The 13,729-nt window shown below is 39.8% G+C and overlaps 1 protein-coding gene across 6 annotated transcripts in view; it reads left to right on the top strand.

Annotated features, from left to right (window-relative positions):
• Positions 1–13,729, top strand: part of CDC14B (cell division cycle 14B) — a 127,005-nt gene that overhangs the window by 53,673 nt on the left and 59,603 nt on the right. Inside the window, exon 1 of one of the 6 annotated variants that reach the window (XM_005684149.3) lies at positions 12,088–13,060. The exons of the other annotated variants lie outside the window; for them this stretch is intronic. Coding sequence (XP_005684206.1) covers positions 13,012–13,060 — 49 coding nt within the window. The 5' untranslated portion in view covers positions 12,088–13,011. Of the gene's footprint in view, positions 1–12,087; positions 13,061–13,729 lie in introns of those variants that run through there. 6 annotated transcript variants of the gene reach the window in all.

Genomic DNA, 13,729 nt, shown 5'->3' with positions numbered 1-13,729 from the left:
ATTCCCTGGAGAAGGGAATGGCAACCCACTCCAGTATTCTTGCCTAGAGAATGCCATGGACAGTGGAGCCCACTGGGCTCCCCTCCATGGGGTTGCAAAGAGTCAGACAGGATTGAGTGACTAACCCCTCTTAAAAAGCCCTGTCTCTAAAGACAGGCATATTGAGGACTAGGACCTCAACACATGAATTTGAGGCAGGGAACACAATTTAGTCCATAACATCATGCTGTATTACTGTGGGGCATTAAGAAACCAATACTGGTTGATATGTTATTGATATACTATTACATATCTAAATTCAAAATTCTCCAAGCCAGGCTTCAGCAATATGTGAACCATGAACTTCCAGATGTTCAAGCTGGTTTTAGGAAAGGCAGAGGAACCAGAGATCAAATTGCCAACATCTGCTGGATCATCAAAAAAGCAAGACAGTTCCAGAAAAACATCTATTTATGCTTTATTGACTATGCCAAAGCAACTGACTCTGTGGATCACAATAACCTGTGGAAAATTCTGAGAGAGATGGGAATACCAGACCACCTGACCTGCCTTTTGAGAAACCAATATGCAGGTCAGGAAGCAACAGTTAGAACTGGACATGGAACAACAGACTGGTTCCAAAGAGGAAAAGGAGTACGTCAAGGCTGTATATTGTCACCCTGCTTATTTATCTTATATGCAGAGTACATCATGAGAAATGCTGGACTGGAAGAAACACAAGCTGGAATCAAGATTGCCGGGAGAAATATCAATAACCTCAGGTATGCAGATGACACCACCCTTATGGGAGAAAGTGAAGAGGAACTAAAAAGCCTCTTGATGAAAGTGAAATAGGGGAGTGAAAAAGTTGGCTTAAAGCTCAACATTCAGAAAACGAAGATCATGGCATCTGGTCCCATCACTTCATGGGAAATAGATGGGGAAACAGTGGAAACAGTGTCAGACTTTATTTTTGGGGCTCCAAAATCACTGCAGATGGTGACTGCAGCCATGAAATGAACAGACACTTACTCCTTGGAAGGAAAGTTATGACAAACCTAGATAGTATATTCAAAAGCAGAGACATTACTTTGCTGACTAAGGTCCGTCTAGTCAAGGCTATGGCTTTTCCAGTGGTCACGTATGGATCTGAGAGTTGGACTGTGAAGAAGCTGAGCACCGAAGAATTGATGCTTTTGAACTGTGGTGTTGGAGAAGACTCTTGAGAGTCTCTTGGACTACAAGGAGATCCAACCAGTCCATTCTGAAAGAGATCAGCCCTGGGATTTCTTTGGAAGGACTGATGCTAAAGCTGAAACTCCGGTACTTTGGCCACCTCACGTGAAGAGTTGACTCATTGGAAAAGACTCTGATGCTGGGAGGGATTGGGGGCAGGGGGAGAAGGGGACGACAGAGGATGAGATGGCTGGATGGCATCACCGACTTTCTGGACGTTTAGTTTGTGTTCAGTTTTTGGCTGTTACAAATAATGATTCTGTGAACCACCGTTTGTCCCTTTCTTGGTGAACATGTGTATACATGTGTGTATATATCCTTAGAAGTGGAATTTTGCCCCCCCCCGCCCCAAGTCAGAAGATGTGTGATGTTCACTCCTTATAAATACCAGTTTTCTAAAATGGTTGTATTCTGGGATTATCTTGATAGCTGCTGGTCAGAGGAGAGGTCTATAGAGGTTTTTGTACCATCAATTAAGTGAACTGACCCAGAAGTGATGTATTTCACCTCTGCTCATTTAATCTCAAAGGAGTAAAGACAAGCCTACCATGGCCTGGAATACAGGGAACCAGAACTATTATGTTCAGCTTTTTAATCCAGGTAGATGTGTGTGTGTGTGTGTGAATGTTTTAACAGAGGGAGACTTTTTTTAGGCACATGATTTTCTTCACATTTTTATTTAAGCAAATACCACAGATTTTAATATGAATTCTTATTGAGATTGTTACATAATTTGTGTTGAATTGTCTTTTAATTTCCTTTTGTTGCAAGTTATTTAGAAACAGGTTTTAAATATTTTCAGGTTGATAGATTTTTGCTTGTTTTATTATATTTTCATCAATAAACTTCAAATTTTCTTGAACTACAGTAATTGTATGATCTGTAAGTATGATCTTTGCTTTCCTGAATTTGTTTTGTTGTGATTTCCTTGTAACCTAGTAAGTGATGACTTCAGTGAATACCCTATTTTTTGTAAATTTTGTGCTCCCTGTTGAAAGTGATTCTCTTTATTTACTAGATCAAGCTTCTAATTCCTTATTTTATGTTTTGGAGGTGTGTTAGCCTATTATTATGACTTTACTAATTTTTCCTGTTTTCACTAGTTTTGTGTTATAGATTTAAAATGTTTAAGATGTGTGATGGTTGTAATCTCTTGGTAGATTATGTAATCATGAAGCATCTTTGTCTTTATTGCTTTTTGCTGTAAATTCTATGTCATCTGTTGTTGATATTGCTCTGCCTGCTCTTTTTCCTAGCAACTGTGTAATGTATCATTTTCTATCCTTAAAACACTTTCTGTATGGTTTTGTTTTAATTGTCTCTGTTAATATATAGGCTGAATTTGTATTTGTTTATGTATTTAGCTGAGTCAGGTATTAGTTGTGGCATGCAAGATCTTCACTGTGTCATGCGGGATCTTTTGTTGCAGCACATAGGTTCTCTAGTTGTGGTACAGGCCCAGTAGTTGCATTGCCGAGTGCTTTTACTTGCTGTGTGGCATGTAGGATCTTAGTTCTGCAACCAGGGATCCAACTTTTGTCCCCTGCATTGCAAGGTGGATTCTTAACCACTGGACCACCAGGGAAGTCTCTATGTTGAATTTTAAAAATTCAATTTGAAAAAATTTTAATAGGTGAATTTAAATATTTTGCATGTTGTATTCTTACTGATATGTTTGGAATTGTTTTGTTTTCCGATTGCCATGTTTCTTCTTGGTGTTTGATGCCTTGATCATGTTTTCTTAGTTTTATTCTTTCACTTGCTCCAGTGATTTGAAAGGTATGAAAACTTTGTAATTCTTCTGTTGGCTCCCTTTTTAAAAATTTATTTATAAAATATTTTAGAAATACAGGTGAATATGGAGACTTACATATTGTTGGGGGAGGATGTCTGGAGCATCTTTAGACAAGATTACTCTTCCCCATTTTGTTCTGGAGGAGTTGACTGAGGAACATAGGAGTTAAACAGAAAAAAAATTAAATGTAAACTTTATTACTGATAACATTATGGAGCTTGGTTTATACCTATGTACATTTATATCTGTAAGCTAGTGGAATTACTTACACAAATAGTCACTGGCATATTGGGCAGCCCCAGGGATAAATTCCAGATGATACATCTGCAAATTGGTGGAGCCTCCATCATCTTGAATCCTTGGGTTACTGTGCAGAATAGAGCCTCCTCCACTGCAGCATCTGGGCTGGTCATGCAGCACCAGCAAGAAATAACCTCTTTTGTAAATTAAATCATAAAGATGTAAGAGTTGTTTGTTGCCATACATTATTCTGACTAATAAAGTCAACTTATAAGGCATAGAGCAGACCAAAAACATACTCACTGTAGGTAGGTAAGAAAAAGAGGAGCAAGGTAGGATAATGAGGTTTCTTCTTTTGTGAATTTCTTAGTCCCAACCTCTGCCCATTTGTTTGATGGGAGTGTTAGCTTTTTGTCTTTGATTTATAGTTCTTTGTAAATTCTGAATACTAATCTTTTGTTGCTTTCGTGCACTGTACCTGTCTTCTTGGACTGTGAGTTACCTTTTTAAATTTTGTTTTTAGGGTCTTAAAAGCAGAAGCATTAAATCTTCATGTAATCAAATTTCTCAATCTTTTGCTTTATAGACTTTTTTTTTTGTTTTTATTTTTTTAAATCCATCTCTACCCCACTGTTTGAGTTACTTTTCTATATTTTCTTCTAGGACTTAAAAACTTTTCTTCTTATAGTTAGGCTTTTACAAAAAATTTTTACTTAGTATTTCTTTGGCTGCTCTGGGTCATAGCTGTGGTATGAGAACTCTTACTTGTGGCATGTGGAATATAGTTCCCAGACCAGGGATCTAACCTGAGCCCTCTGCATTGGGAGCACAGAGTCTTAGCCACTGGACCACCAGGGAAGTCCCTAGCCAGGCTTTTTTTTTTTTTCTTCTTCTTCTTCTTCTTCTTCTTTGGTGTGTGGTGGCCTGTCATGTGATAAAGATAGAATTTCCTCCCTCCTTCCACCCTAGACAATGTTACTCTTGTTGTTCAGTCTCTAGTCCAGTCAGTCTCTTGCAACCCCATGGACTGCAGCACGCCAGGCTACCCTGTCCTTCACTATATCCTGGAGTTTGCTCAAACTCATGTCCATTGAATCAATAATGCCATCCAACCATCTCATCCTCTGTTGGCCCCTTCTTCTCCTGCCCTCAATCTTTCCCGAGATCAGGGTCTTTTCCAATGAGTCAGCTCTTCTCATCAGGTGGCCAAAGTATTGGAACTTTGGCTTCAGCATTAGTCCTTCCAGTGAATTTTCAGGGTTGATCCTTTAGGATTGGCTGGTTTGATCTTCTTGCAGTCCAAGGGACTCTCAAAAGTCGTCTCAAGTTCTTTGATACTCAGCTTTCTTTATGATTCAACTCTCACATCTGTACATGACAACTGGAAAAAATCATAGTTTTGACTGTGGACCTTTGTCAGTAAAGTAGTATCCCTGCTTTTTAATATGCTGTCTAGGTTTGTCATAGCTTTTCTTCCAAGGCACAAGCATCTTTTAATTTTGTGGCTGCAGTCACAGTCTGCAGTGATTTTGAAGCCCAAGAAAATAAAACCTGTCATAGTTCCATTTTTTTCCCCATCTGTTTGCCATGATGTGATGGGACCGGAGGCCATGATCTGCATTTTTTGAATGTTGAGTTTAAAGCCAGCTTTTTCACTCTCCTCTTTCACTTTCATCAAGAGGCTCTTTAGTTCCTCTTCACTTTCTGGCCTTAGGATGTTATCATCTGCATATGTAAGGTTATTGATATTTCTCCTAGCATCCTGATTCCGGCTTGTGATTCATCTAGCATGATGTACTCTGCATTTTGTTGTTGTTGTTAAGTCGCTCAGTCGTGTCCAACACTTTGTGACCCAATGAACTGCAGCACACCTGGCTTCCCTGTCCTTCAGTATCTCTCAGAGTTGGCTCAAACTCATGTCCATCGAGTTGGTGATGCCATCCAACCATCTCATCCTCTGTTGCCCACTTCTCCTCCTCCCCTCAGTCTTTCTCAGCATCAGGGTCTTTTCCAATGAGTCAGGTCTTCGAATCAGGTGGCCAAAGTTTAGGAGCTTCAGCACCAATCCTTCCAATGAATATTCAGGGCTGAATTCCTTTAGATTGACTGATTTGATCTCCTTGCAGTCCAAGGGACTCTCAAGAGTTTTCTCCGGCACCACAATTCAAAACCATCAGTTCTTCAGCCATCAGCCTTCATTATGGTCCAACTTTTACATCCATACATGACTACTGGAAAAACCATAGCTTTGACTATACAGACCTTTGTCAGCAAAGTGATGTCTTTGGTTTTTAATACGTTGTTTAGGTTTGTCATAGCTATTCCAAGGAGCAAGCATCTTTTAATTTCATGGCTGTAGACATCTTCTGCATTGATTTTGGAGCCCAAGAAAATGAAATCTGACACTGTTTCCACATTTTCCTCATCTTTTCCAAGAAGTGTTAGGACTGGATGCCATGACATTAGTGTTTTGAATGTTGAGTTTTAAGCCAGCTTTTTCCACTCTCTTCTTTCATTTTCAAGAGGCTTTTCAGTTCCTCTTCACTTTCTGTCATTAAAGTGGTATCTGCATTTCTGAGGTTGTTGATATTTCTTCCAGTAATTTTGATTCCAGCTTTTGATTCATCCAGCCTGGCATTTTGCATGATGTTCTCTGCATATAAGTTAAATAAGCAGGGTGACAATATACAGCCTTGACATACTCCTTTCCCAATTTGGAACCAGTCCATTGTTCCATGTCCAGTTCTAACTGTTGCTTCTTGTCCTGCATACAGGTTTCTCAGGAGGCAGGTAAGGTGGTCTGGTATTCCCATCTCATTAAGAATATTCCACAGTTTGTTGTGATTCACACAGTCAAAGGCTTTAGCATAGTCAATAAAGCAGATATTTCTTTGGAACTCTCTTGCTTTTTCAGTGATCCAATGGATGTTGCCTGTTTGATCTCTGGTTCCTCTGCCTTTTCTAAATGCAGCTTGTACATATGGATGTTCTCGGTTCATGTACTGCTGAAGCCTAGCTTGCAGGATTTTGAGCATAATCTTGATGGCATGCGTGCAATTGTATGGTAATTTGAACATTCTTTGGTATTGCTTTTCTTTGGGATTGGAGTGAAAACTGACCTTTTCCAGTCCCCCTTTATGTTTGGCCACTGCTGAGTTTTCCAAATTTGCTGGCATAATGGATGCAACACTTTAACAGCATCATCTTTTAGGATTTGAAATATCTCAGCTAGAATTCCATCACCTTCAATAGCTTTGTTCATAGCAATGCTTCCTAAGGCCCACTTGACTTCACACTCCAGGATATCTTGCTTTAGGTGAGTGACCACACCATTGTGGTTATCTGGGTCATAAAGAGCTTTTTTGTAGAGTTCTGTGTATTCTGGCCACCTTTTCATAATCTCTTCTGCTTCTATGAGGAGATTGCCATTTTTGTCCTTTATTGTGCCTGTCTTTGCATGAACTGTTGGTATCTCCAGTTTCCTTGAGATCTCTAGTCTTTCCCATCCTATTGTTTTCCTCTATTTCTTTGTATTGTTCACCTAAAAAGGCTTTCTTATCTCTCCTTGCTATTCTCTGGAACTCTGCATTCAGTTGAGAATATCTTTCCCTTTCTCCTTTGCCTTTTGCTTCTCTTCTTTTCTCAGCTATTTGTAAGCCCTCCTCAGACAACCACTTTGCCTTTTTGTATTTCTTTTTCTTGGGAATAGTTTTGGTCACTACCCCCTGTACAGTGTTACGAACCTCCATCCATAGTTCTTCAGGCACTCTGTCTACCAGATCTAATCCCTTGAATCTGTTACATCACCTCCACTGTATAATCTTAAGGGATTTTATTTAGGTCATACCTAAATGGCCTAGTGGTTTTCCTTTCTTCAATTTGAGCCTGAATTTTGCTGATGATCTGAGGCATAGTCAGCTCCAGGTATTGTTTTTGCTGACTGTATAAAGCTTCTCCATCTTGAGCTGCAAAGACTGTATAATCTATCTGATTTCGGTACTGACTATCTGGTGATGTCCATAAGTAGAGTCTTTGCTGGTGTTATTGGAAGAGAGTGTTTGCTATGACCAGTGTGTTCTGTTGGCAAAACTGTTAGAATTTGCTCTGCTTTATTCTGTACTTCAAGATGAAACTTGCCTATTATTCCAGGTATCTCTTGACTTCCTAGTTTTGCATTCCAGTACCCTATGATGAAAAGGACATCTTTTCTTAGTGTTAGTTCTATGAGGTCTCCTAGGTCTTCATAGAGTTGTTCAGCTTCAGTTTCTTCAGCATTAGTGGTTGGGGCATAAACTCAGATTACTGTGATGTTGAATGGTTTGCATTGGAAATGAAATGAGATCATTCTGTCATTTTTGAGATTGCAAACAAGTACTGCATTTTGGACTTTTTTTTATTGACTATGAGGGCTACTTCATTTCTTCTAAGGGATTATTGCCCAGAGTAGTACATATAATGGTCATCTGAATTAAATTTGCCCATCGTCATCCATTTTAGTTCACTGATTCCTAAAATCTCAATGTTCACTCTTGCCATCTCCTGTATGACCACATTCAGTTTACCTTGATTCATGAATCTAACAGTATGTACAACCAATTGTGACTACAGCACGTGTTGAGCATTCTTACTTTTACCGTGGCTTCTCAGGTGGTACAGTGCTAAAGAATCTGCCTGCCAATGCAAGATACTTGGGTTTGATCCCTGGGTTGGGAAGATCCGCTGGAGTAGGAAATGGCAACCCACTCTAGTATTCTTGCCTGGAAAATTCCATGGACAGAGGAGACGGGCCACAGTCCATGGGGTCATAAAGAGTCAGACATGACTCAGTGACTGAGTGTACACACACTGTTACTATTGATCTTCAGTGCTACCTGTGTCATAAGTGAAGTTTCTATGTATATGGGGTCTGTTACTGAGCTCTGGAGAAGGCAATGGCACCCCACTCCAGTACTCTTGCCTGGAAAATCCTATGGATGGAGGAGCCTGGTAGGCTGCAGTCCATGCGGTTGCTGAGAGTTGGACACGACTGAGCGACTTCCCTTTCACTTTCACTGAATGAACTCTTATATATAATAGATAGAGATCTAGTATATGTGTCAATTCCACATGCCTAAATTATTGCAAGTTTTAATATTTGGTAGGGCGAAGGCCCCTTAGTGTTTGTTTTCTAATTGGTCTCAGTTCTTCTTGGCGCTATGGTCTTGTAGATTAATTTTAGGGTCAGCTTGTTAAATTTTGTGAAAAGTTCTTTGAGATTTTGATAAGAATGCATTTAGTTTGAATGAAATTACCATCTTTGTGACAGTGAATCTTCCCAATAAAAACCTGCTTTTATCTTTCCTATATTCATAAATGACTATGCACTTATATTTTTTATTAGTTATTACAAGTAGTACACAGAAAAACTTTTTCTAAAAACTCCTAATCATGTAAATCCAGAAAGTTTACAAACATTTATTTATTTATTCTAATAGTTTGTCTACAGATTCTTTTGTATCTTCTAGGCAGACAGTCCTGTATAAATAAGTACAGTTTTGTTTCTAAGTCTTCCCTCATTTCTTTTATCTTGGCATCAGTGAGCACTTCCAGTTATTACATTATTAAATAGGAGTCATGGCAGTAGAAATTTTCATATTGGTTTTCATTTTAGGGAGATAGAAGTTAAGGCATGAACTGCGGTATTTCCCCAAGGTATCTGGAAGATAATCTTGATCAGTTTAAAAATATTCTCTTTTAGTCCCATTGTATAAAGTATTAATTTGGAATGAGTTGATTTTAATTACTTCTTCTGTGAGTTTCTTCCCTAGTCTATTCATGATGTTGGACTTTTTAATGTTGAGCCACTGGTAAGATTAAATTTAATAGGCTATTGGCTATTTGTATTTCTTTTCTTGTTTGTAGCCTTTATAGAATTTTATTTTCTATTGGGTTTTTATATTGTTTTACAGATTTTATCATTGTGATGATTATTATATATTTTCTGCAAGTTTCTGGGGTTTTTTTTTTCTTTATACCTTGAGTTTTGTGTCATGCTTAAAAGTCCCATTTAAATTATAAAATTCGTTGGTATAATTTTTGTAGTTATCTGACAGCTTTTAAAAATTTACTTCATTTGATCTTTGTTTTATATAACATGTCAGATTGGTAACTTGTTTTCTTTTCATACTTATAGACATTTGTCCATTACTGAGTAAGGCCTTCTTTGTGACTGATTTTTCTCATATACTAGGTTTTCATGTTTCTATGTTGCTGTGCTAAAATCTTACTGTTTTAATTATTCTTGCTTTATGTTTAAGGCAAGTCTCTGAGGCAGGAGTTTAAAACTTTCAGGCTTCAGGCAAAAAGCCTGTGTTAAGATCCTGATTCTGCTACTTTACAAGTTTGTGACTTTGCTCAGGTTCGTTATTTTGCTTCTTTAGGTTAGGTTTCCTTTCCTGAAAAATACTGATAGTAGTCGTAGCATTTGCTTTATATTAATGAGCTTATTAATGTAATACCTGGCACTAAACTCTCAATAATTGTTAGTTGCCATTGTTTTATGAACATTTCTTCCTGTGCTCCTCTTGGTTACTCCTCATCTCAAGGAACAAGGGACTAACGATAGATGAGAGTGATGGCTAGTAGCCTTCTCTGAAGGACAGTCGCTGTTCAGGTGGAGCCTGTTCTTTGGCCTATTCTTTCTTATTCCCAGGAGATGTGAATTTTCCCTTCTGCTTGTCTGACAATGAGCTCACTGAGGGCAGACTTCACTACCCCATAGGGAAGACTTGCACTTCTCCAGTTCCTCTGCCAGGACTTGTGAAGTCAGTCTGGTTCCAGAGGGAAAACAGAATGAGTGGGAAGCTTATTGTGTTTAGAGTTCTTTTCATCATTTCTACTAAAAAGTAGATACTGTGTTATCATTGCCACCAGACTACTACATACATTTCTCAATTGGTTTAGAATATAACTCTCTCTGTTTTATGATTAACTGGGCTTCTCTGGTAGCTCAGACAGTAAAGGATCTGCCTGCAATGCAGGAGACCTGGGTTTGATCCCTGGATTGGGAGGATCTCCTGAATGAGGGCATGGCTACCCAGTCCAGTATTCTTGCCTGGAGAATTCCATGGACTGAGGAGCCTGGTGGGCTACGGTCCAAGGGGTCGCAAAGAATCAGACATGACTGAGCGACTGACACTTTTCATCCCAATAGCTAGTTGTTATGTAGGAAATTGTTGTTAATGTAACAAATACTTATTAAAAGAAGAGGTAGTAAACTAGAGACCCATAAGCTATATCAGAACTGTAGACAAATTTGGCACAAGGATGGATTTTGAATGTTCTTGTCAATATTTAAAAACCATGAGATTTAACATACTTCTACTGTATCTTTTCTGTCAAAGAAGCAGGAGTGGTAACTGTGTGACAGAGTGTAGGGCAAGAAAGTTTACCACTTCAGTACTTCAGTTTTGTTTTTGACTGCAAACACATTAAAGGGAGGACACATGGGTTTACAATAGGATAGTAAGTTTAATCATGAACTTTTAATCAAAATGTTTTAAAGAGACCTATTTTCCAGCTCCAGTTTTCTAATAAATAGCTCTCATCCCAGCACTCTGGCCTCTGTTGTAGTTTATCACAATATGACTCTAGGATAACGATTTGAGAATATCTTGTGCACAGGTAATTGGACATGAGAAAATCAGTGATTCTTCCTCACCCTTTAATATATAAAATATTTCCTTTGGGAACTGAATTTCAGGTTTGGACTTGGAGGGGAAAATCTCTCCCCGTTTCTGTGTAGCTCCTTCCAATTTTATTTGGGTTTGTTAAAAGAAACTGGATTTCAAGAGATGGTAGCACTAACCAGTTCTGTTGTTTAGAAGTGTGCAAAGGACATTTTCTAGATTGTCTTATACTGTGTTTACTAAATGCTTTGTGTCTTAATGAAGTCAGCTTTGGAAGAACACTTTTAGCCAGCAACTTTACTTTTCAAAAGCTTTATAATTTCGAATAGGTAATATGTGCTACAAAATTCAAAAGTTACAAAAATGAATAAATCTTTCTTACCATAACTTCCCTAATTACAGATAGTTTCCCCCTATAAAGACAAACACCAGGTTTTTTGTGTGTGTCCTTCCAGAGATATGTAAGATTTCATATATAATCATATATATGTGTTTTAAATATGTACCTATAAATCATTCAGCCTGTAAACACCTGTAAAGATGTCCATCTTGGCAATCTTGCCAGTGTTCAATTTTCATCCTTGGAAATTTCTGCCAAATTGCCTTTTGTTGCCCTTCAGGGAGGTTGTCACAGTTTGCATTCTTACCCACAGACTGTGAGAGTGCCGGTTTCCCCACCTCACCAACACAGTGCTTATCAAACTCCTTCCATTTTTGCCAGTCTGAAGGAAAAGTAGTACCATTATAGTTTAAGTTTTATTTTTATTATTTCTCCCTAAGATAAAATTGAAGTTGGGTGTGTTTTTGAAAATATTTTCTAGTTTATGTCGTGAATTTGTATTTATTGCCATGAAGACTATTTTTTAAATGTTTACCAGTTTAACAGATTCTCATAGCTTATAGATATTTTCATTTAGAAAGATATTCTTCATTAAAAAATAATTCAGTGTTTTGTTTTTTACACTTAAAAACATCTGGTCTGTCTGGAAGTTTAGAATAAGGTTAGGAGATAATGCAGGTTTACTTTTGAGGCAAAAAAATGTATATTTTGTGATATATAACGTGTATATTCTATTGAGATGACAAATAAAAGTGTAATTCTTGGGAAAGAGTAGTTACTGTATTGCTTGTTCGTCTTAAGGGAGAGTCATTGCAAACATTTTTCACGGATTATTAAAGTAACTCTTTTCTGTAGGAATCCTAGAATACAGAAGGAAGTAAAAATCCCCCATAATCCCACTGCCATATTATATATAACAAAATTAGGACCGTATTCATACTGCAACTTACTTTTGTTTTCACTGGAGACTAACATAGGTTTAGAAAATTCTTAAATTGTCGTTTAGCATCGCGTCAGAATTCCTGTTTTTCAACCATCCAAATACTTTTCTGAGGAGAAATCTAAGGCCTTTAAAGGAATGAATGACCCCTGCTTTAGGCGTACCTTTAAATTTTGAACCTTTAAAAGGCCCCTTTAAAAGGAGACACCAGCACTCAGGCGAGCCACTCAGCGAGTCTCCACCCCAGAGCTGAGGGAGCTCCAAGCCCGCGGGGTTTGTCGAGGCTCCAATGTCTCCGTGCGGCCTGGCTGTAGCGTCCCCTGGTGGCGGCAGCGAGGACGGCTGAGCACAAGGTTGGGGGTCAGATCGACTGCCAAGCCCTTCTCTTCCGAGAAATCCTTTTAATCGGTTTGGGAGCCGCTTTCTTAACCAGGCCCGCGTTTGCCTCTGTGACCTTCTGCTGCACCTCCGGACTTTGAGTAGAGACTTGCGGCGCTGGAGGGGTCTGCTCTGCAGATGACCGACCGCCGAGTGGCCCCGAGGCGGGGCGAAACTCAGCCCGGGCGGCTGGGGCTGATTTCCGCACCCGTCCCTCACCACCCCGTCTGGGGCGTTTGTGAAGTTTTGAACTTCCGGGGTTGGTTCTCTTGAGCTTTTGGTGGGGTGGCCGGCCGAGGGGCGTCGCTGTGCCGAGTGTTTGGGCGCGGCCCTTTAAACTTTTTTGCTGTTTAAACTTCGGGGGTGTGGTCGCGGCCCTCCTCTCCCCGGCCGCCCAGTACTTCCCTCTGCCCCGCCTTCCAGATGCTGTGGAGTCATGAGCCGGGAGGGTGCAGGGACCCCTTTGGTGGCCGAGGTGATCAGAGGTGAGTGCGGAGGGTGCGCCTCTGGGACACCCCCTATTTAGAGGGCATCGGGCAGTGCCCAGGGGTTGAGGAGCCCCCATTGCTGCTCAAGACGCGCCTTTAAACTTTGGAACCAGGGCCGAGGCTGTCTCATGGGCGTGGGTGGCCTCCCGGGACTCCTAGTGCTCAGACGTGGTCCTGCTTTGGGGGTGAATCCGCATTGACGTGTGCACTTGGGACCCTTGTGTCCTTACACCATGGCTCGTAGGCTCTCCACCTCGGAGCAAAATCCCTGGTCGCTGTGCATGGGGATCAAGGGTCATTTGTGGTTGAAAAGGAGTAAGCTCCGTCATCTGTTTGAGTGTTTGTGGTTGCTAGAAGTTTTAGTTGACGCATTCACAAGAAAAATATAGCAATTGGGTGCACTGAATTGTAGGCAAAAATTGCTTAAATTACTGTTTGGGAAAGGGATGCCAGCTGGCGTCTGTTCTTTCTTACTATTTTAAGAGTTGTACTTGATTTTGCCATAATTTGAATGTAAGTAGTCTGCTAGCACTACTGTTAGTATTACTACTACTAGTTTTTGCGGCATACTGCTTCCCCAAGGATTTTGGGGCAACTGTTTTTGGGGTGGGGTGGGAAAGGAAGGGTGGAGCCTCCTAGCATTACTCTGTTAACATTCTTGCTAAA

Source organism: Capra hircus, chromosome 8, assembly GCF_001704415.2.
Source record: "Capra hircus breed San Clemente chromosome 8, ASM170441v1, whole genome shotgun sequence".
Taxonomy (NCBI): domain Eukaryota; kingdom Metazoa; phylum Chordata; class Mammalia; order Artiodactyla; family Bovidae; genus Capra; species Capra hircus.
The sequence above is the reverse complement of the archived record's forward strand: the minus strand, read 5'-3'. Positions and strand labels throughout refer to the sequence as shown.